At 41.0% G+C, this 25,050-nt stretch overlaps 1 protein-coding gene across 1 annotated transcript; it reads left to right on the top strand.

Annotated features, from left to right (window-relative positions):
- The first annotated feature begins 1,649 nt into the window (after nt 1-1,649).
- Nucleotides 1,650-24,620, top strand: gabrd (gamma-aminobutyric acid type A receptor subunit delta). The gene is made up of 9 exons (XM_029436472.1): nt 1,650-2,041; nt 15,600-15,715; nt 17,802-17,869; nt 19,184-19,404; nt 20,832-20,914; nt 21,107-21,244; nt 21,687-21,842; nt 22,665-22,876; nt 23,589-24,620. The coding sequence occupies exons 1-9, from the start codon at nt 1,977-1,979 to the stop codon at nt 23,910-23,912; spliced, it is 1,383 nt and encodes a 460-aa protein (XP_029292332.1). The 5' UTR covers nt 1,650-1,976; the 3' UTR covers nt 23,913-24,620.
- Nucleotides 24,621-25,050: the final 430 nt, after the last annotated feature.

The raw sequence follows: 25,050 nt of genomic DNA, 5'->3' as shown, positions 1-25,050 counted from the left end.
CATGGAGAAAGAGAATACACGAGGGTGAGAGGAATAAAAGGAATACGAAATAGTTTGTTTGAGAGACACAAAGAACACAATCCCTTGCAATGCATTGCAGCGTGTACTGCAGCCTGGTATCTTCATATCAAAAGAAAATTGCAGTGCAAATTCAAGTGGAAGGTCCTGAGGGAGGGGGAGACTGTGGCTGGGATCCACAGCCACTGAGTCCCTAGGGTGAAGCCAGCAGAAACCAGGGCAGGTGCACTCTCCCACATAAAATAGGTTACTTTTATTAAGGAGAAAGTAAAAGCGTTCACATTTTGACAGAATGGTACACTTCTTATTAATCCATTTGGTTTTTAATCAAACTGAGAGGAGATTAAAATGCTTACTGTGATTATACCTCTGGGACTCCTACCTCTATAGCATAATAAAACCTTTGGAAATTCATTAAATAATTCATGTGGGGAGCGATATGTGTTTCTAACTATACCTGTTGTTTTGTTTTTGCTTTATAATCTATTTGAATACTTTTGTTAAGGCTTCTTTAATTGATAATTGTTTGAGAGAAATGTTGGAGTAGGCCAGATCTTGTAACCTGTGATAGTGCACAGTGTTCTCGTCCAGTGGCCTCTAAGACACTATTTGTCAAGGCTTCTTGAATCTGATGATTTTATTAAACTGGGTAGACAAAATAATTGTTGTCATTTAATTATTTGCATATGATTACCCAGAGTACTATCATTTAATTATGCGTTCTATAGCCTGTTTATCTATTTTACGCCACACTTTCTGAACGTGGAATACTGAATCCCGGGAATAACCCATTAATCATGTTTGTTCCCCATTGATTTACATTAATAGGCATGTCTGTGGTACTAACATTGTCGTATGTACTAGTCTTATTATACTGTGAATGTGATACAGCTAGGTATTTATAAAGTGTGTTTGTGATGCTCAGATTGTATGTATGGAGTAGTGGTCGTATTGTACTTTGTGATGAATCTCCACTGGGTTCCTGTAGAGACTAGAAACTAGTCTTTACTCATAGACATAAAAAAACATTATAATCTCTATGCTACAGTAACAGGCACCTGGAATGAGAAACATTTAGAGTTGAGGTGTTAAACTAACAGTGAAAGTTATCCTCAGAGAAGTTTCTCATTATTCTGCTGACCAAAAGCTCATGTCAACCTGGGGCAGTTCCAGAGTCCTAAGAGGTCGCCACCACCACCAATCATCCCTACCAGAGAAGACATACAATAAACTGCTGTATAATCCATTTACTGATGTTATGAAAGTATCTGACTTAATGAAAACATCTGATATTCTTCTTTATTGAAGGAATGTCCCCCAGACTTAAGGACCGCTGCATGCACCAACCCACTTTGTTCTTTTTCCACCAGAATGAAATACTTGAGATAATAATTACCGAATGGATGTAATTAAAATGTGTCAAACATTACATAATAACCTGAAGTTCTATGTTCGTGACATGCCTTCCCCCACCTCCCTTTACCAGATTGAATCTGAGGCCAAGCAACGGAGGGAATTGACAGATTAGTGACTTTCTCTCTCTCTCTCTCTCTCTCTCTCTCTCTCTCTCTCTCTCTCTCTCTCTCTCTCTCTCTCTCTCTCTCTCTCTCTCTCTCCCCCTCTCTCTCCGCTCTGTTGCTGGAGGACAGAGTCGGCGGTGGCAGCGTTGGATCGGCTCGTTGTTGCGGTCGGACCGGGTATCCATTCCCTCGGTGCGCTCTGCTCCTGTGCGCTCCTGGACGCGGAGGAATTTGGGGAGCACCATGATGGGGTCATCATCATCATCATCATCTTCAGCAGCATCAGCAGCACACTTTACTTTCTTCACGGCAGCGCCGGATCACGAGGAGAGCGCGCTAAAATAAAACTCTGTGGCTTATTTCCCCCTCCTCGTCAATTTTCTATTCCGGGAAACTTTTATTTTTCCCCCATCAATTATTTATCACAAAGCGTGCGGAATGGAGATCCCAACTTTCCTGGCGAGTCTTGCTGTGCTCTTCGTTGGAGGGGATATTTTCACCTGGTGAGATCAGCTTTGCTTTTTTACTTCTTGCAGGTGTTTTATTAGGAGCGCTCCAAAAAAAAAAAATCAAGTGAATAAAAAGTTGGATAAACCATGAACTTAATGCCTGATCATAAAAGGAAAACAACCGCTGAAAATAAGAATTACATTATGAGGACAACATTATTATATCCATATGGACGGTAAATCACGAGGCAATCAACAACCAACACCCTCGTTTTACATGAATCGCCACCCACGACTTCACCTTATTGATATTAATGTAGCCTACTGTACGATTACAGCTAAGTACATTGAATGTATGTGGCTTTGCCCTCTACATACTTCTCCTCTGCTTTCTCCTCTGCTTTACCTCCGGGCACATGGTGACACTATTTGCATAAAACATATGCATAAAGAGAGGTGATGTTTTTTTTGTTTATATTAATGGAGGTAAATGCAAGGTGAGGTGAGTGGGTGCGTTTTTGTGTAGCAGATAATGTCAACCACCTCCAGGCCTGTTCGATCAGGGTCAAATAATATAAAGATGGGTTAGGCCTCTCTGTAAACACCTACACTATACTTAAACATAGCAACCCCTCTGCTGTACAACCAACAAAGTAGAAGCCCACTTTGGAGAGTTTAAGGAAAGGGAGGGAATTAACAGATGGACTTCTGCCATCACACACCACCGCCTGTTTAGTGCTAAAATTAGTCGTTAAAAATGAATCAATCACATTCAACCGTGAGGGGAGATTTACATGATCATCTTGGGCTAAGACAACCTTAAACACAGCGCCATGTAAAGTGTTTTCACTCATTGAAATGTAATCAAACCGTGCCCTGTGATTGTCAGTATTATGAATGACCTTCTTACGCTGCTTTCTTGAAGACAAAACAGTGTGCTCTCGTCAGCTGGGTAAACCAGGTGTGTACAAAAACCAGATGGTGAGTTTTAGTGCTCTAAACTTTCTATATGTTTTCAAAAAAGGGCCTACAGTACATTCATCTGAAAGAAGTGTAAATGGCCTCTAGTCCATGGGCTTTTACAAGCATCCAACTATTAGGATAAGCAGCATCCACTGTTGAGCCCCACTTTCCCCAAAACCCAAATTCTGGCAAGTGCTGCCACTGAAAAGGGCAGAGGGTGAAGCTGGTGAAGCTTTGGGGAAAATTTGAGCAAATCACTTCTATTGTCCCTCTTGGCAGAGAGTAATGGCTATTGTAATTGGATTTCCCTGCCTCTAGTCACTGCTGTTATTATTATTTTGTTCTCAGTACAATGCAGAGTGTGGACTTTTTCTTGCACCTCATTATGTCAGCTCTCTCTCTCTCCCTGTGTCAGGCACGCACACACACATTGCTGTACTGCTTCCTTCCCTCGCTCCCTGCTCCAAACAGAATAACTCCAGTTCTTTTTCTAGATCCTCATTTACCCGTTTCATAAAAAGTTGCTTTGCTAAATTATGCCTCGCCACCTTTGGTGTGGCGTGAATTTCGCAGCTTTGCTTTCCAGCTGAAGTGTCACTTACCCTTCACTTCACCAAACACTATCTGCAAATTGATAGTGTAATATCTGCAGCAGAGACCATGGGGTTGTAAAGTATTGTAGCCAAGTAGAGGACAGCAGCAGCTCGGACAGAAAACAACACAGACGAGTATTAGGAATATTCTACACACCGACACGTTGTACAAAGATCGGACTGGTCTTGGTTACAAATGTTCCAGAAAGCAAAGACTCTTGTCTTAATAACCTCAGTGGGTAAGAGTGAAGGTATATTTCAAGATTCATTTTTTGGTGGAAGATTTTGTTTGATTGGCTGGTTGATAAAAACACGTCGTTGGTATATATCTAGCATGGACGGGGATGTTCTATCATTTTCCTATTGTCAAAAAATCCCATAAAAAGACCAAAACCCACGATTGCCTGTGTAGCCAAAAGCTGATACTTAAGGGTAATTTAGAAAAAGACAATATTCCTACTAAGCTGTTTACATGACTGCTGTGCATACTCCTATTACCAAGGAACAACAACAACCGGTGCCCTCCCTGTTGTATACCGCCACCTTCTTAAAAAGGTTCCGCATTTTCCAAAAACCTGTTAATATCCAAGACTTTCATAATGTTTAAAAGTGTGTTTCTCCCTCCCACCAGAAATGTGGGCTTTTCTTTTGGGCATGCAATTCTACCTAAGCTGTGCAAATTTTTGTATTGTGTACGTACAACACATCGAGCTGACAGTAAACGGGTTAGAGGAAGTGTGTCGCAAACTGCGTCAGACTCAATGCGCTGACTCAATCCAAAGAATGCTCCTAAAACCCCAATAATATCAGAGTATCCCACACGTGTCAATGGGAAAATGCTACATGAACATCCACACTATCCATGCTGTGTACATTATCCGTATCAAATTCATATAAGGTCATATTCGGATTAATAGTGGAACATTAGTGTGCATGTAAACGTAGTCCTTGTTTTCCAAAAACTACTCCTATACACGACCCTGAGGCTGTAAATACTCACAGTGTTAGCACATCACACGTGTATTAATCCGAGGCTGAACAACAAACGCACTATTTACCCTGTTTCACTACAGTGGAAAGTTTTTCTCGGGAATGACTTAGCCTCTTATACAAATAAAACTATATGTTGAGCTGTTACTAAAGAGTTGTACCTTCAGGAGGATTGGCTTGGGGCTGAGACTAATGCATTGTTGGTTTTATACACTCGGAAGTAATAAAGATTAACATCAGCCTTACCCTTCACTGCCAATACACCTTTGTCACTGCAGACAGTTTGAACTGTTTGGCACTAATGATGCTCTGTTCCACTGAGTTGCAGTCAGTCTAAATGTTATTAATTACACCTTTGCCTCTAATGCTATAACATGTTAAAGTGTGAAAAAGACCTTTTGGTAAAATAAATAATGCGTTTCCAAAGAGACTGAGTAAGAACATAATTGTCATCTGCACCTTTTTGACTAACCAGCTCGCTACTTTGACCGTTCCTCCCTTGCAATATTTAGAACTTATTTGCCGACAGCTAAACACGAGCTATGAGCTAACACTTCTAAGTACATTTGCACTTAATCAAATTAACGCACACTAACTGACACAAAAACAGTCGAGGCGGGGGTATATATTACACAACAGGTAGTAGGTTTCTGGCGCTCTATGCAAATTATAATGGAATGAAAATCCCACAACAAACTTCTCATGCGTAGTCTGTTGTGGATAAGACACAGGATGCATACGGTGCAGAGTGGGAGGACAGGGGGTCAACAGGAGCCCTACATGGGAGCTGTATTATCCACTCCAATAGTAGAAACTAATTCATGTTACAAAATAGTCAGAGAAGCTCAATGTTTCAGCTTTTCAAAAAAAAAAAAAAACTGGCTGTAGACATTTTGTCCAACCGTGGACATATTATAGTTTAACAAGATGATACAGCAATATGTGATGCAGCAGGATTTAATCCCCAACATTTCATGATCTTTGTGGTCCGTCACGCTTGTCCTTAAACCTGAACTCAAGTGACACAGTGCTCCTAACCAATCTGTGAGAGAGGCTGAGTCAGCGGATAAATCCCTCCTACTGTCCAGAGAGTACATTTCCCAATAACACAGTGATTTGATCATGTTCCTCTGGCTGCATGGACTGGCTCTATAAGCCCGACTCTGCTCTTGCAGCAGGGACACTTCAGTGCTTCCACTTAAAGTCTCCTACTCCATTTGAGGAGACGCAGCACATCTAAACAGCACTTCCAATTATTCTGTTGTCTAATCTGTTGAGCATGTTCACAACATTCAAATTCTGACTGTCAAATGTATCATTTGTTTAGGAATTTGTTTTGTTCCATCTCTACAAATGGCAGAGTGGAGATGTGCTATTTTGATTATTTTGACTTTCATACAGTGAGTTGATATAATGCAAACATAAATAACGGAAGGATATTTGTTTGGCACAACACCATTTCTCTAAAGCAACTTTGGGGTCTATTCATTCTAAATTTATTTTTTATATGCTGATTCCACAGTTAAATTTGTATTGGATCACAATTCGACTAATTACAATAAATAAATCAAAGTTTCAGTATTTCCATATTTTATTTAGAATTTAATTACTGTTAGTGTGGAGAAGGGTCTGATTCATTTAGACCTTAATGTTTGCCAATACAATTAAAACATCCAAACGATTAAAACTACTATGTGGTCAAATGAAACAATTCATAGTAAATTAAATATAAAAGATAAGGAGACCCCATGTCTCCAGAGTCACTTATTTTGACAGTAAAACAAACTTTTTAACTTACATTACTTAAACAATCCATTGATTTTCCAAATGATAATTAATACATTTTCTGTTGATTGAATAATTTAACTGATACAAAAATAATCTAAATGTTCACAGGGGGATGCCTTACCTTAAATAATTCAATACTGTTACTGAAGAAGAAACAAGTTGTAGATATACATTTCAAGATTTTCAGCCCGTGAAAATATTCACAGTATGATTTGCAGTTCATCACAATCACACTAGTGAAAGTAAGAATTCAAATTTGGAAAAGTTCTGTTTCTTTCAGAGTCTCTGTATTAATCTTTGAGGAGAGGCTTACTCATGTCCTGACCGTTAGCCCGGAAACATTTCCCACTCTGATAAGGAGAAACCTGCTCTACTGTAAATCTTCTTTGTCCTCTACACAATGTGTTTGTCCAGTCGATTTCACTGGTTTTTGTGTTGAGCCCGTCCTATAATTAGAGGATCAGAGTTCAGACTCTCCCACTGCTGAAGTGTCCTTGAGCAACACAGATGTCCTGTAGCTGACCTCTGACCTCTGACCGTACTGCAGAAAAAAACAGGTCATCAAGCAGTGTATTACAACCAATAATTATGTTTATTGTTAGGCGTCAACCCCTAGGCGAAAGTCAGGTGACGTGGTATCGGCAAAGTCTGCGTAGAGAGGAGGTCGGGATGGATGAGTCAAACAAACACAGGACTTTCTCCCAGGAGGCCGCTGCTGTCGTCCTGTTGGTGTCTCGTTATTTTGACTTACGTACGTAGCTTTGATCACGTAACAAACATTGTTATTTTGTTGCCTTAACCTAACCACGTACTTTTGTTTCACTTCACAACGTTAACCACGCGTTGACCACACGCGCCTGTCGCTGGCTCTCTTTTGAGACTCATTTTGGGAGTCATTGGTAAATGTCCTGTTCTGTTGTTGAGGTATGAGGACACATGTTGCTCAAACCTTTTCTCATTGGGCTAAAATCATTGGCTCTCAAAGTGAAGACGAACTAAACAAGTTCAACAAGTTAATAGAGAAGATTTGTCTTTCTCGTGAAGGTCCACAAAGTCTGAGTCAAATGATCTCCTCATTTTCAACTGAAATTTTCTTCAATAACAGAGCATACTAGAGCAAAATTATAACATAATTATAAATACATTACACTAATACACTCCAAACTGTGTCCAATATATCCTTACTTCTAGTCCCGTATGGGGAATGCTCCAAAAATACTGGGTCATACATTTCCCATAATGCATGTGTGGTAAATGACCATGTCTCCTGTCTGTACCACTTCTGTATTAATACATTCTTAGTCTCCAAACCAAAGCCAAATTTACCCTGATGACATCGTCAGTACTTTTTAATAGTTTTGTTTAGGCAACTCAGAGCGCTTGGTAAAGGTCACAGAAACATTGTCGCCTTGGTTTTATAAAAAAATCTGACTTTTAATCCTCCCCTTACATTAACCAAAGCGTTTTAGTCTAAATCTGTCAGAGGACTAACTTTTGTCTCCAGAGTCAAAGTCCAGTGCGTCGTAGACCCACAATCCACCACGATCACGTCTTGGAGGTGCAAGACGTAGCACATTGTAATTTAACATAATGCAGGCTGTAATTGTATTGTTCAAAAAACGTATCTAGCAGATCAAATAGTGGTATATAAATGTAAGTTCTAGGTGTCAGGTGTGCAGTTAGTTTATTTTTTTATTCCAACCACTTTTAATTAATGGAAAAAAGTTTGGATAAATACACTATATACAATATTTTTTTTAAACCTAACTTTTTTATATTCCTTTTTTTCTGTAGTACTTTCAGTAATCTATCCATTTCATATTTCCCCAAATCTTCCTTCAACATTTCCCATTTTCTTTGTTGCTTATATGTTGATGTAGATATCCACAACTGTGAGTGTATCCTTTCTAAACAAATATTAAAAAGCACATTCAACATTCTCTGGGAACCATCACCTTATCGTGGTGGAGAGGTTTGTGTGTCCCTATGAACCTGAGAGCTGTGTTGTCTGGAGCCTAGTGCTCCTGGTAGGGTCTCCCAAGGCAAATTGGTCTCAGGCGAGGGGCCAGACTAAGAATGGTTCAAAAACGACTTCATGAAAGAAAGGGAAAGGAAAGGAGAGACCCTGCCCGGAGGAAGCCCGGGGCCCCCGTCTGGAGCCAGGCCCAGAGGGAGGGCCCGACAGCGAGCGCCTGGTGGCCGGGTTTGCCACGGAGCCCGGTCGGGCACAGCCCGAAGAAGCTACGTGGTGCCTCCCATCCATCCATCCTGTGGGCCCACCACTCATGGGAAAAACCGCTGGGGTCGGGTGCGCTGTCACACGGGTGGCAGTGATGGTCAGGGACCTCGACGGACCAGACCCGGGCAGCAGAGGCTGGCTCTGGGGACGTGGAACGTCACCTCTCTGTGGGGGAAGGAGCCGGAACTAGTGCGGGAGGTGGATCGCTACCAGTTGGATCTGGTGGGGCTTACCTCCACGCACAGTCTTGGCTCTGGAACCGTACTCCTGGATAGGGGTTGGACTCTATTTTTCTCCGGAGTTGCCCAAGGTGTGAGGCGTCGGGCCGGGGTGGGGATACTCACTAGCCCCCGGCTGAGCGCCGCTACGTTGGAGTTTATCCCGGTGGACGAGAGGGTCGCCTCCCTACGCCTTTGGGTTATGGGGGGGAAAACTCTGACTGTTGTTTGTGCCTATGCCCCAAACCGCAGTTCTGAGTATTCGGCCTTCTTGGAGACCCTGAATGGAGCCCTGCAGTTGCAGGGTATCGAAGGACTAGAAGGGCGGCAGCTTCTGCCGTGTCAGAGGCAAAGCAGCGGGTGTGGGAGAAGTTCGGAGAAGCTATGGAGAAGGACTTTCGGTCGGCACCAAGGTGCTTCTGGAAAACCATCCGGCACCTCAGGAGGGGGAAGCGAGGAACCATCCAAGCTGTGTACAGCAAGGGTGGGACCCTGCTGACTTCAACTGAGAAGGTTATCGGCCGCTGGAAGGAGCACTTTGAGGAACTCCTGAATCCGACTAACACGCCCTCTATGGTTGAGGCAGAGCTGGAAGCTGATGGGGGATCATCGTCAATTTCCCTGATGGAAGTCACTGAGGTAGTCAAACAACTCCACAGTGGCAAAGCCGCAGGGGTTGATGAGATCCGTCCAGAAATGCTGAAGGCTTTGGGTGTTGAGGGGCTGTCTTGGTTGACACGCCTTGTCAACATTGCGTGGAAGTCTGGGACAGTGCCTAGGGGTTGGCAGACCGGGGTGGTGGTTCCCCTATTTAAAAAGGGGGACCAGAGAGTGTGTGCCAACTACAGGGGTATCACACTTCTCAGCCTCCCTGGTAAAGTCTACTCCAAGGTACTGGAAAGGAGGGTTCGGCCGGTAGTCGAACCTCTGATTGAAGAGGAACAATGCGGATTCCGTCCTGGTCGTGGAACAACAGACCAACTCTTTACTTTTGCAAGGATCCTGGAGGGGGCCTGGGAGTACGCCCATCCGGTCTACATGTGTTTTGTGGATCTGGAGAAGGCGTATGACCGGGTCCCCCGGGTGATACTGTGGGAGGTGCTGCGGGAGTATGGGGTGAGGGGGTCACTTTTGAGGGCCATCCAATCCTTGTACGCCCAAAGCGAGAGTTGTGTCCGGATACTCGGCAGTAAGTCGGACTCGTTTCCCGTGAATGTTGGCCTCCGACAGGGCTGCGCTTTATCACCAATCCTGTTCGTGATTTTCATGGATAGGATATCGAGGCGTAGTCGTGGAGGAGAGGGGTTGCAGTTCGGTGACCTGAGGATCTCATCGCTGCTCTTTGCAGATGATGTGGTCCTTATGGCCTCATCGGTCTGTGACCTTCAACAGTCACTGGATCGGTTCGCAGCCGAGTGTGCAGCGGTTGGGATGAGGATCAGCACCTCGAAATCTGAGGCCATGGCAGGAAACCGGTGGATTGCCTACTCCGGGTAGGGAATGAGCCATTACCCCAAGTGAAGGAGTTCAAGTACCTCGGGGTCTTGTTTGCGAGTGAGGGGACAATGGAGCGAGAGATTGGCCGGAGAATCGGAGCAGCGGGGGCGGTATTACAGTCACTTTACCGCACCGTTGTGACGAAAAGAGAGCTGAGCCAGAAGGCAAAGCTCTCAATATACCAATCTTCGTTCCTACCCTCACCTATGGTCATGAAGGCTGGGTCATGACCGAAAGAACGAGATCACGGGTACAAGCGGCCGAAATGGGTTTTCTCAGACGGGTGGCTGGCGTCTCCCTTAGAGATAGGGTGAGAAGCTCAGCCATCCGTGAGAGACTCGGAGTAGAGCCGCTGCTCCTTTACGTTGAAAGGAGCCAGTTGAGGTGGTTCGGGCATCTAGTAAGGATGCCACCTGGGCGCCTCCCTAGGGAGGTGTTCCAGGCACGTCCAGCTGGGAGGAGACCCGGGGAAGACCCAGGACTCGGTGGAGAGATTATATCTCCTCACTGGCCTGGGAACGCCTCAGGATCCCCCAGTCGGAGCTGGAGGATGTGGCCCGGAGAAGGGAAGATTGGGGTTCCTTACTGGAGCTGCTGCCCCCGCGACCCGATCCCGGATAAGCGGTAGACGATGGATGGATGGACATTCAACAATACAGTGACTCTGCTGTCCTGAATGTACACATTAAATATATGTTTGGATCAAGGACCTCAAGAATAAGGAATTAAAAAGGAGTCATTGAAAGATTCATTTTAGAAATAAAATTGTTAAAAAAAAGCAAAAGCAAAAGTCACTTCTTGGACTCCATACTGAAACACTGAATATGTCAAACAGTAGAGCACAAATGTAATCAATACAATGATCTGCTTGCTGAAGGAAAAACAATCTATTATTCATTGCTACTGTCAGTTATTGCAGCACACACAGACACATTTATCTTTTATTATGATTTTTCCAGATGGATTTTGCAATGCTGCCCACCTCACGTCGATGCCAATGAAACAAATGACACAGTGAGTGTCAGAGTGAGGCTCGAGCTCTCTGCTCGTGCTCAGGTAACTACCAGGGTCAGTATATAAAACTAATTAGGCTTGTTAGTGCGCGCTGCACAATAATGTTCACAAGAAGACGCCATCAATTTGAGAGAGGCTGCTGCTCTTTGTCTTCCCTCTCCTCCGACTCCTCTCCCCGTCTGTTTAATGTTAGCTCGTAAACAGACGGGTACAGATCCAGGCCTCGGGAGAGACGTTTAATGAAAGTGAAATAGAGAAAGAAGTGGAGCGTCTGGAAATAACACACACACTCCACTGTTTGTCATGGATGGAGGGGTGAGGAAATAGAGAGGTGCAAATGTCTCCTGAATCTCCATAGACACCCCTTTATATGTCCTTTAGCAGCATACAGTTATATTTATTTCACTTTGGCTTTTTTGTGCTCATAAAAATGCAAATTCAGGTCCCGATTTTCCCAAAATCAATCAATTTACACAGTCAGATAATTCATGGAGTCAGATAATGTCTTTGTGTTTAGTTAAAGCAATAATCTGTGACATTTTAAATAAATGTCCATTTTGCTAGTTATTGATAACAAAAAGAAATCAGGGATACAAGATTTAGTAAGTCAATAAAAGCTTTCACATCTTCAACGTCTGCTAAGTCTTAAATCTTCTGATGTGTTAAGAATAAATAAGAGAAGAGCTGTGTGTGAGCAGAGATAATAGATAAACAGAAAGTCCAAGAAAAAAGGATGTTGTACTAAAAAGTTACATTTTTGTAATCTGTAAGTAATACTCCTCATACTGGAATAAATGTGCATAGAAAACAATGTGAAGTCAAACAGGAAAGGTTTGTGACACTAAGAATAATATAAACTCACAGTAAATCCGTTGATCTGATCACATGACGTTCCTGAAAATGAATATGAAGTTTCAATAAAAGGCCTAACACAGAAGGATTTCTCTCGTCCCTCCATGTGAGGAGGCATCCTTCAAGAAACCCATTAACACAGCAAGGTCAAACACTTGGTGTGTTAACGGATTTCTGGAAGGAAAAGCTCTCTATTTCCATATTTAGAAAGTACCAATTAGTGAAGAAATCCAGGAGTCACACGTGATTAATTAATTTACTCGGTGCTCCCATTTATTTCAGACGTGACAGTGATTGGCTGGACTAAAAATACATCTGCCACTATAAAATGGGAAATGTTAATGACACGGCAGAAATACTTTAGCTTTTTACTATTTGTATAGCAGATAAGTTCAGTTTTTCATGTAGCTTTGGGTGTAATGCTTTGCTCTCTAGGAAGACTTTTTTCTTAAATGTCAGGCTTGTTTCAAAGACATCTGAATGGCTTTTCATTGTTGGTCAATAAATACGCGTTTGATCACGCCAGCCTTTGTGACTTTGAATGTCAGCGAAACCTGTCATTTTATCAAATTACACTTCAGTCAGCTCTCAACTCTGACCTGACTTAAACTCACATACATAAAGGTCCACACTGTACTGTACATCTGCAGGGTGTCTATCTACATGTCATCTGTTTACAGTCTCAGTTTTAGAATGCAAAACTGCCATCTGGTGGCATCTGAGCTGTGCTGCTCCTGTTAAACCCCACACAGTGGCAGTCTGTCAGTCTTGGCTCTGGGCCCTCAAGCAGCCTCAGGGGAGTCCTTTTATATGAGCAAATAGTTTTAATCTCACTATCGTTCCCCTCTTGAGAGGTTAGGGGAATGGGAAAAGCACAAGGACTGCTTGAAGTGACACAGACAGGAATGTGGTGCTATCTTAAAAGTATTTTTTAAATGGGGATATGTTGTCTAATAAGAACCTCTTTTTAAGGGGAGACAGCATCAGCATTTTGTCATGAACTGATACATTTTTTGGCTGTTTTGCTTCCATAACTTGTCTCCAGTACAGACTACTGGAAATAAATCCAAAATAAACATTTAGGTGTTTATGTTACTACACATTGCCTATTTATGTCAGTGGACTTCTCCTAAATTCTCCAAAGGTTATAGGACGATGTCTTATTTGCATATTTAAACATACAATTTCAGAAATAACAAAAAAATCTTTGTCTTATTTTAACCAATCAATTAGGGGAAGTTTCATGGTGATATCTGTTAGTTTCCCCTGTCGTGTCAACATGTATGGCATTTTACAGTACATATCTATAAAGGCTGTTTTCTCAAACTCTGAGCCAGAAATCTCCACTTCAGCAGCACTTACATACAAACTCTCCAGTTTCATTCTTCTCTATATTCGGAAGGTTCATGTATCTATTATAGTCTGATGTATATTACATTTCATTCCAAAAAACATAGGAAAAATTGATTTATTTTGCTGCATTTAGCAGCATTTTCTGATTTATAGAGTGATACAAAGAGATATCCAAAAGTTCCTCAGTAATAACCTTAAACTCTAATGTGTAAACAAAATGAAACAAGAATGTTGAACCTGACTTTATTCAATGTTCACATGTTCTGGAAAGGTATCATATTAGCACATATTTTATAAGATAATGCCTCATTTGGATATTGAAACATACAATACAATAAAAGATTGTATTAATGAAGGTAATCAACTGGGGAAGTTTTATGGTGATCTCTATTGGATGAAAATATTACCCTGTAAAAATAAAATCGTCTCGAGACAGCATGATGTCAACTGGTAGATTTGGATCCGCCTCCTTGTGGACAAACGCACAGACACTGTGGAGACATGAATGAAGACAAATATGCCAACCAGGCTTTAACCAATGTGGCTTTTGTATGCTAATACAAGTACAGCTGTTTAAGAGGATGCAGCTGGTATTTTGTTATAACATTCAGTATAATTTAATCATTTTCATCCTAAAAGAAATCCTCAACAAATAAATGTTGTTTTCATGACATGCTGCTAATGATAACATCATAGCTTATTATATAGATTTATTTGAAAGCACATCCATAGTACTTACTATGACTTATAGATATCTATAAATACCGTTCTTAGTATACTTTATTAAATCAATTAAAACTTATCACACTTAAATCTCTTCAAATATTAATATGTACACATTTCTCCCTATTGTTGTTGTAAGTTTAACACAGTCTATGCAATTTCCAAATTACATTACATTGCAGTTCATTTAGCTGACGCTTTTGTCCAAAGCGACGTACAAAAAATTCACTAATGAATAATTCAAACGATGGGAGAGATTTAGAAAACTTGGATTTATTGTATGTGGCAGAGACGCGTAAATATGTTGAATTTTCTTGTTCTTTTCCCACAAAATGTCCAACATGGCTTCTCACTTTAAATGCTATCATTTGTGCGATGATGACAACAATCGTCCAGTCTGTTCACGATCAGTGAGTAACGAGCTGGGACAGAACTCCTTCAGGAGTTGATGGAGACCAGAACAGAGTTAAAAGGAGAGGGAATATTGGACTCCAAATAAATGCTAATGTTGCTGGACGTGTGGATAGGCAGCTAACACATTCAACCTAACAACTTTACAAGGTGATAATATGTCATTGTTGTGTTTACAGCTCGTTCTGCTGCCCCCAAGTGGCAGAAACAGGTAACATGTTCTATGACGCCCCATGTCTGTAATCCATTATAAAGACACTTATAATGCGTTATAATCTCCTTATAGCGCTGTGTAATTATAGTTAGAAGCACTCATAAATATTCATATAAGGTGAAGTATCATAATACTTCATAATTGCTGGTCTCACTGACAGTTTAATGATATTTCACTTTACTTCAACCAAACAATGACCTGACGTATAATCAGCTTGTAATGTTTTATATCTGCCTAAATATCCCAATAAACACTTAGAGTAACTTATGATAACATTATGATAAGATTGATTATAATGCATTTAAAAAAGATTAGAATGTGATGATAGGAATTATAATACACTCTGATCCTTGCAAAACAAAATGTCAATGAGGGACAGTTATGAAGTATTATGGCACAGTCATTACACAATTATTCATAATGAGTTATGATTATTCGGGTTGGGACATTATGAATATTAATGATAGTATGAATAATATAATATATAAGTATTTTTATAATGCATTAGAGACATGGGCATTATAGAAAGTGCTACCAGATGAGGTCATGAAGGTGCCAGAAAGGTTTGAGAAACCCTTTTTATTACAGCGACTTCTAACGCCTTTTCTTTCAACAACTAACATTATCTCACATCTAAGGTTTGTTTTTACCTGTGTATGTTCCTGCCTGTACCTGAGGCCCTGCCAGGCTCTCATGTGGACACCTGGTGTGGCTGGACGACCCCTGAAGGCTGTTCTTGCTGTTTTTTGTTTTTTAGGGCCATGCTGAGTGACATTGGGGACTATGTAGGTTCAGACATTGAAATATCCTGGTTACCTAATCTGGATGAGTTAATGAAGGGCTATGCCAGAAATTTTCGCCCTGGGATAGGAGGTGAGTATGAGATCTACTGCTCGTGGCGTTGGGTTGCATTTCACCTCCTCACATTTACAGCCATCCTTAGCATCACCCCCACCCCAAGTTACAGCAACATGGACGTTCACATTTCATTTTCTAATTCCATTCACCTTTAGAGGTGTCTTTGTTTTTGTTCTTGTCCAACATTAAAACAAAGTTGTGTTTACCTTATGTAAATACCTAAATCACCATTTAGGTGAAGATTAGCTTTGCTCAGGGGATTATCCAGGACGATGCCCTTCAAAGATGAGAGGTAGACGGGTGGTGCAAACAATGAGCACCGCTGACTTTGCTAAGAATGGCTGCAAGATGTGAAACATCCAATGACCACAGCGATAGATTTCTCAATCTCACAGCTTAACTCAGCTGAGCAAAGGTGAAAATGTGGAGCAGGAGCATCGCTATCACCATACGCCGCCCTGTGCTCCACACGGACCATCATCACACAGCATCATGTGGTGACCGCATTTCTGTCAGTGTGACATTATAATGCGCTGAAAGCTGTTTGTGACCACTGAGGAATCATGTGTGTTATTGGGAGTGGTTCCCTTCATTCAACTCACATCCCATAGCTGTTTAGTATGGAGTTATGTTTGTATCATTAAACAGTCAAATAAATATGGAACTTACACAAATATATATATATGAAGGATTCATAGATATGTTTTGCATCTTGAAAATGAGATAACATTCACAAATATGACTTTAAGAGGATCCACATGATGTGATACGAGGTGATGCACAAATGCAAAAACATTGTTTAATTATGTTTGGTATGAAAGTACAAATATATTTGTATATATATATACAAATATTTGTATATTTGTCACATTTATTTTAGGAGACATACATAAGAAATATATAATCATTTTAATTTTAATAAACAAACCATTTGTTTGCACTTTCCGCTGCATGAAACATTCTTAACGTACATTTATTTATAGCTCATTCAATTCATTTGGCAGAGGCTTTTTGTCCAAAGCGACTTAAATTGAATGCCTCCCAAACAAACAACTGAGACCTTGTTCAGTGCTACAGTTAGTTGAAAATAAATCTATGTTGGCTCTCTTGGTCACCGTAGTAGTCGCAGGATTTTTAAAATTGAAAACATAGTTGACATTATTTTCAAATGTGACTTTTATGCATTTGTAAGGCACTTAACACATCTGTGAATCTTTACCGCATTTGCATAATATTTGTGTTATTTATTTGAAGTTTTACGAGACAAAATGAATGACACATTAACAGCACGATATTACTACGATAAGATTGACTATATATACATTCATATGTAGTGTAGGCATTACAAATGCATTATTAATCTGTGCAGAGCCACTGGAGGATAAAACAGGCTCGTTAATGCATCAGGTGACACCCTCTAAACTGGCTCCTGCTGACCTTGACGTGCAATTAACATGCCATTGTAAATCACCTCACTCTATACATCTGTATATGGCCAATAGAGTACAATTTTGTTATGGGAAGGTGTTGAATGGTGGGGAATGGTAATGTATGATTCCTTAATGTTCAGTATAAATAGCCTTTCTGTTCTGCATCAGTGAGCTCCCCTGTAGTTTCTGCCCTCTAGCATCCGATCACAGGCACACTCCATGCTAATCATATGGCAAACTGTTGAGTGGAAATGCTACAGTGTGTGTGTGTGTGTGTGTGTGTGTGTGTGTGTGTGTGTGTGTGTGTGTGTGTGTGTGTGTGTGTGTGTGTGTGTGTGTGTGTGTCAATGTTGGCAGAAGCTCACTCTGTGCGAGTCCATGAAAGCCCAGCGCTGTTTATGAATGCCCACAGTGTGATGTGCCACTTAGCATGGTTAAACTGGATAATGCTTAATCTCTATGCAGTAGGAGTGTATGAGACGTAGGAGGATGGGAGGTGGGAGGGAAACAGATGGGTGATGGAGCGAGGATGGGAGGAAGTGATGTGTTCAGTGTTCAGGGTGAGCAGAAAAGGTGTGTGTGTGTGTGTGTGTGTGTGTGTGTGTGTGTGTGTGTGTGTGTGTGTGTGTGTTCGGGGCTTTGCTTTCTTTTCTCACTTGTCCTCCTCGCAGGTCCACCAGTGAACGTGGCCATGGCCATTGAAGTGGCCAGCATTGACCACATCTCAGAAGCCAATATGGTAGAGTATACAGTCACTTTCTCCTTCCTTCTACACTGAGATTGTCTATCATCCCTTAACTTCACTATTGCGGCAAAGATCAAAGATTTGCTATTTGCATAATCCTGATTTATCCCACTTGAGGGTTTGAAAGTACTCAGTGTGAGCATGTGTGACACATTGGCTGAGTTGTTAGATCATTTGATATTTTCAGGGATTCTGTACAGTAAGAACCACATCTAGTGGGAAGATGCTATTTATTTATGTGGTCCTGATTCTTTTCCAAACAAATACATATTTTTATGCTTTAACAGTTGAAATCCACCTATTAGAATTACAATAAAGACACGTTGAAAGATGAAAACTAGAGATTCATACGTTTTTTGTCAAAAATAGAGATCTGTAGGTTGGATACAAAGTATAGTAGAAATGACAGCAGGGTCAGTATTCATAGCAGTTATTAAACATGTTTTAATTTATGTTAAATACTATGAACTGGTGGATTATATCTTACAGTATCATTCCTAACTCATCTAGATTTAGTTGTAGCAGTTGCAGATTTCCAGCTCTCCTTCTGAGTTACAACTTGTTGATGTACAGTTTGTTTTAAACTGTGAAAATAATCATAGGGAAAAGAATTTATAAAATATTTATAAAAAGATAATTGTATTAAAATAAGTGCTGGTCTACTTTGTAAGATGTTACACATTTCACTGCATATTGCATTACTCTACTTTAAATTAGGTGTTATTATGAGAGCTGCTATTGAGCATTAAAATAAACTGAATCCAAGTGTCTCCACCAAAAAGCAGTAATTAAAGGGGTACTCCAGCACTTTAACTCTGCAGTCCCATTAAGTTTGTGGACTTGTCACAGATGGTTTAAAAAAACAAGTGTCAAAATGCAGAAATGCAGCAGAGGCCGAGATATCATGACTTTTTATGGGCCAAGCTCCAAAAACACTGATTCCTACACTTCCCATAATGCCATTTTTTTGTCACAGTTGATCAAAAATCCTGATCCTGATTTCCCAATCAGAGTAGTACTGCTCATAAATAAACTGATCTTAATGTGTTAACAGGTGGAATTTCAGTTTAAGCTTATATATATATATATATATATATATATATTTCATTCTATAATTACAAACTTCTGATATTAAACCGCACACATTTGCATTGGTTTGTTAAAAAGACAGAACAAGTAACATTTTCCTTTTTTCCCTAATACTGTAGCATTCGAGGCGTTTCTTTCAGTAAAGTTTGTTTCCCAGATGCCCATGACTCTGCCTTTATGTCTGTGTCTGTGTGTTTGTGTGTGTATCTTTCCTGGCAGGATTACACCATGACTGTGTACCTACGGCAGAGCTGGCGTGATGACCGCCTCTCCTACAATCACACCAACAAGACACTGGGGTTGGACAGTCGATTCGTGGACAAGCTGTGGCTGCCCGACACCTTCATCGTCAACGCCAAATCTGCTTGGTTCCACGATGTCACCGTGGAGAACAAGCTGATCCGCCTGCAGCCCAACGGAGTCATTCTATACAGCAGCCGGTATGAGCAGACTGATTATTGTTTCACACAACCAGCGAGACAGTATGTATCTATGTGCCGTAATGTTGATCTTCTTCTTTATATAAGAAAGTCCTTGCTTGTTTCAGATTTTCTTCGATTTCTTTTCAAATTGATACTTTCTGAAACCTCAGACATTTCAGAGCACAGACATTTCTTATTTGCCGTCTTTGGGACTGAAGATCCCTCATGATCCAAACCAGGATCTGACAATAAACCATTTTCTCTGTGATAACTTCAGAAGCTTAAAAAATTCTCTGATATGGTCTGATGTGCTTGTACAAGGATGATACAAAGAGATGGGGGAGGTAGGGGAAAATGGAAAGGTGAAGGTAAAATAGATCAAGGTGAATCATCAAAGGAGTTAAATTGGGCGTTACAGTCAGTAAATAACAACCGGAATGACAAACTAAGGTTTTTTGTCATTGCCTTTCCAAACACCCCATATACTTTTTCTTATCTGCTGTCTCTGTTGGCACATTGTCAGTGCCTTCCCAAACTGCTACAAATGACCAAATGTTTTCTGATCTTCCTCTATGATTAAGGTTTGGTTATGTTTAGTTGCCTAAACTTAACCAAACCTTAACCATAGAGGTGGACATCAAAAAGATTAAGGGAACGATTGTAGTCATGGGTCAAAGAAACAAATGTTGGGCTGAAAGCACAGTTATCCACTTTCCTTCCAACCCCAACCTTCTTTGTAAGAGGTTGACCATCTGGATAGTGAAACAATTAATTCAAGCTGCTATAATCAATATTTTTTACATCAACTATGGATGAAATGACTATGGGTAATCTAGGGGTGAGCCTAATTAGTCTACTATGATTCAATCTAAGGAGCCTGAGGCGACTGCCCATCTCACAGTCAAATCTTTGCAGTAGCGGTAAAATGTGGTTATAATACAATCGGGCTTCATGGGGGTGCTGAATGTCTGATATTACATATAATTGTTTGGTTTCTCCCAAAAAAAATCATGATACACAGCCTATTTTGGTATACATATCACTATTAATAATACTGTTTATAATAACAATTATAAAATAACTCATGTGCTTTCAATCAATCAATGTGAATAAATCAACATCTAGATCGGTAGAGACAGCGCCACACAAACAGCGTCAATCAATGAGCAAGACTTGACCGATCAGATTTGACTCTGTAAATTCTTAGTCGGGGACCCCCCTAGTGTAAAGTGAACAAGGTCTCTCATAATGACCAACACACAAAGATTTATAACCTCCTCACTTCCAATCTTTCAACTCGTTTAGGTTTTATCGCCCACAACCTTTTTGTATGGGTCTGAATGGGGGGAATCATGTGAACCAGGATTTCTTGGTAAAACAGGTGTTGGTCAGTTGACTTGTTTATAACTATAACTATAACTATAACTGAGCTGTTCTGTTCGTAGAATCACTTCGACGGTGGCATGTGATATGGACCTGACCAAGTATCCCATGGATGAACAGGAGTGTATGCTGGACCTGGAAAGCTGTACGTTTGTAACGTCTTTTTCTTCCTTCACTCATGCATGACAAGCTTTGCTCTCTTGATTTCTTTTGACGTGTTCATGCCAAAGTAAAATGACACCAAAGGAAAGGTTACAATGTTACAAGCTTTCTCCATTACTGCTACTACTACCCTCACATAACTGCATGACTTGATGTCATCTGTATTTCTTTCTAGATGGCTACTCCTCAGAGGACATTGTGTACCACTGGTCGGATAGTCAGAAACACATCCACGGCCTGGACAAACTGGAGCTCTCCCAGTTCACCATCACAGACTATCGGTTTGTCACTGAGATGATGAACTTCAAATCTGGTGAGCATCCATTTCGTTTTCCTCTGGTTTTATTACCAACAGAGCCCGTTTGAAAGCCCCTTGCATGTGAGTCAGTGCTTTATGCATTATGTACTATTTTGAGTTTCGGACTTGGCTTGTATCTTGTGTTGAAAGACTTCTTGAGTCTTTTTAAAGCGAGATAATTTTTTTAACTTCAGGCCCGTGTTTATATTCTATGCATAGAAGGAATGGATGAAGTCAGACTTGCTGCTGAGCCAGGCAGGAGGTTTAGGAGATGATAGGATTTTCTGCTGAGAAAATGTAGTTTGTTGTACTTCCAAATGTCTCATATCTTGAAGCTTTGACACCAGGGGCAGAAGTGAGCGATGTGTCTATAAAGAACAATTGAATATTTTACATAATGGATGATTAGATTCTTCACTAAAGCCATTAAACACGGTGTCTGTTTTCTGCTTTCAAGCGGGAAGATTTCCAAGGCTCAGCCTTCGCTTCGAGCTGAGGCGTAATCGAGGCGTCTACATCATCCAGTCATACATGCCGTCGATATTACTGGTCGCCATGTCCTGGGTGTCCTTTTGGATCAGCCAAACAGCAGTCCCTGCTCGTGTTTCCTTGGGTTGGTATTAGTTTGTTGAGGTCTGTTTTAATTTCTAAAATGACATTTTAAAAGATGGAACTTAAGTAAAAGATGCAGTTCATTCATCTGTAGAAAGGCTCAACATGTACGTGTTTTAATGGTGGTAAGATGGTGCAGCTTGCTAAGGCAGATATTGAACTTTCAGTAACAAGACTACAAGTCTAAGGTCCAAAATAGATGAAATAAATTAATCATATCGAGCCATACTAACAATTTCGCTTTTCGTAGTGTATTACCAGAGGTGGGGCTACAAATGTAAAGCGCATCCTGGTGTTGGCACCAGAGGAAAATGCTTCATACTTTTGTTTTTTATGGCAACCTGTCAGTTATATATTGAGTGATTTTTTATATAAAGTTTACTTTTTGTCCTGAAGATGGCGCTAATTAATTAAATGTCCCAGATGGAAAAAGTTAATCCTCTAATGAGCACAATATCATCAGTAAATTTCATGGCAATATGCCCATTAGATATTGATATTTAATGTGTAGAAGTGGAGAGTTGGGCTTGAGACCCGGCCAGATGCGAGCGAGATTTACTGCTTAAGTGTCAGCAAGGCTGCTAGCTGCCAAAACCATTAGCCGGCAAGTGCTGTTTCTCTTCCAGTATTGTGAATATAATGTAGTTTACGCTTAACCTGTGGAGATAGTGATGATGATCAATAATGATGTGTAGCAGAAGACAACATATTGGCTATCAGTTCACAGCCTGTGTGGTCTGTAAGTACTTAAGCCAAATTGTGCTATTATGGCTAAAACCCCACAGAACACTACTCTGTACTTTGTTCCTGTTTTCTTTCCCAGGGATCACGACTGTGCTCACCATGACTACGCTGATGGTAAGCGCCCGCTCCTCCCTGCCTCGAGCGTCAGCCATCAAGGCGTTAGACGTCTACTTCTGGATCTGTTACGTGTTTGTGTTCGCGGCACTCATTGAGTACGCCTTCGCTCACTACAACGCTGACTACCGACTGAAAGAGAAGGCCAAGGTGAAGGCCAACAAGCTCAGTTCCGAGGTGAGGAAATAATTTCCATCATGTACTCCCATCAAGCAGATATCAATGTAACGCTTCAGGGGGGTGTTGTGAGTAATGAGCACGCCTTTCATACATAGACCTGGGCCGGGCTTCAAACTCCAGTGCGTCCATCCCACTGACCTTCAGCAAGACAATGAATCTCTATAGAGCATAATGGGAAAATGGAAGAGTTCCCTTCGGGGAGTAATAGTGATTCTCATCATACTGTCTGTTCACTTTGCTCTTGATATACGTCTTACTGAGATATACCTTCAGAATAGGATATGTTGACTTTTATAAACCGAACATTCCAATGAAACAAAATAAATAGTAAGCCAGGACTGGTTATATGATGAAAAGATGAAGTGATTGACATTGAATCTTTCAGTGGTGTGATTGAAAATGTGTGGAGACCCAGCATTCATTGTCGATGTGAGTAAAACTACTGCAACATCCCAATATACAATAAACCATAGTTTTCTTTAATAGCCAAGACTCGAGGACTTCCTAATCTATTGTGTTTGGGACTGTATTGTTTCATTATCATAATGGCTGAATGTGCTTCTATGATAATGTAAAAGGAGAGTAAAGTCCGAAGTGATCTCGTAACAAGAGGTGTTTTCACAAAATGAGGAAAATAGTGGAAGATGTACAATTGAAATTGCAAAACACACATTTTTAAATGGTCGCATTTCTGTCTGTCTCCTTACAGTCAATTGTGAAAAATGGCAAACAGGCTATGGTTCTGTTTTCCCTGTCGGTCACCGGCATGAACCAGGGCGTAATGATATCCAACCGCCACGGACGGCCCCAGCGCTCCAGCAGCGAAATCCCCGGGGAAGGCGGCAGCGAGGAGTCCGAGCCGAGGAGGAGAAGGTCTCGGCAGACGGAGGACAGCACAGATGACAAGAAGTGCTGTTCCAAGTGCGTCTGCAAGCCCATCGATGCCGACACCATCGACATCTACGCCAGGGCCGTGTTCCCTTTCACTTTCGCTGTGGTGAACGTGATCTACTGGGTGGCGTACACCATGTGAAGAGGAGGCAGCAGGTCTGTGCCAATGGCTGCCATCAAGGGCTGTATATAAGAAACTGCTGGAGTTGTGCCACTTCAATGCTGGCAGACGGGTGCAGCTGAAATATACTGCAGGCCTCAGTAAAAAAAAATAGAAACTTCAGACAAAATGAAGTGTTACGGCCTGAATATGGTATTATGGTAATTAATGGACGTAGTTATGAGTTTAAAAAGTGTTAACAGGATTTCCTATATTTAAATACAAATACAGAAATGTGCTGTTTGAAGACAAAGGACTTTGTTGCCTGTTGGATTTTCACACCGTGAATACAGTTTAGACAATTTACACATGTCATCCTGTTATATGAACTCAACACAGGACTCCACAACTACACATCTACCTGCAGTACTGACCACAAGCTCACATCTCGCAAGCACAAATAGCTTAACTAACTCAAAGCAACAATCTGGAGTGAACCGCCTGTTATCTCGAAAAACAAACGCGCCGCCCAAACTAGAGGATAACAAGATGAGGTGTACTATTATACTGCATGGCTGATAACTCACTCACCCTCTTCCCGCGCCATCGCCACCCCCTCTCTTCCATCCTTGAGTCCTCCACCCATTTTGTTTTCAATTCATTTTTCGTTCAGGACACCGTCTGGAGTGTCTTATCTCCTCCTGCCAGTTCTTCCTGTTTCCTCACCATTAAAGGACTTCCTCCACTACAGTACCTGTGTGTGTCTCTCTCTTTTGGCTTCAAATTGTCATTAGGTGTGATTAAAAGAAAATAAATACTGATTCAAATTCCAATTACATTACTTAGCAGTGGATATTATAAAAAAAAAGCTCAAAAAAGTCTCTAATTTGAGAGATTATGAATAATTGACTTGTCCAATTGACAGAGGTCAAGAATTTGTGCTCTATGAATAATTTCAGACTCTTGTCTGTCCTTTTTCTGAACTTGAAATTGATTTCAGGAAGGTTAGGCATGAGAAGGCACCGCTGCTTCCCAGTCAAAGAATGACCTAGTTTTCTTATTAGATTCAACATCACAGCATCGCCACTTTGAATATCGCTGCAACATCAGGTGTCTTGTCGATCACGTTCTAATTTGATCTTTTAGGTTTAGGCAAATATTGTTAGAAAATGTATAAGAA

Source organism: Cottoperca gobio, chromosome 7 (genome assembly GCF_900634415.1).
Source record: "Cottoperca gobio chromosome 7, fCotGob3.1, whole genome shotgun sequence".
NCBI classification, from domain to species: Eukaryota; Metazoa; Chordata; class Actinopteri; order Perciformes; family Bovichtidae; genus Cottoperca; species Cottoperca gobio.
Note: the sequence above shows the minus strand (reverse complement) of the source record. Positions and strands in the feature narration are given on the sequence as shown.

Bases quoted from the DNA above. Each gene is read 5' to 3' on its own strand.
- gabrd (XM_029436472.1), top strand. From the start codon at position 1,977: ATGGAGATCCCAACTTTCCTGGCGAGTCTTGCTGTGCTCTTCGTTGGA. The intron at 17,870-19,183 runs GTAGAGTATACA...CTTTCCTGGCAG, and splicing joins ACATCTCAGAAGCCAATATG to GATTACACCATGACTGTGTA. The intron at 21,843-22,664 runs GTTGGTATTAGT...TTTCTTTCCCAG, and splicing joins CCCTGCTCGTGTTTCCTTGG to GGATCACGACTGTGCTCACC.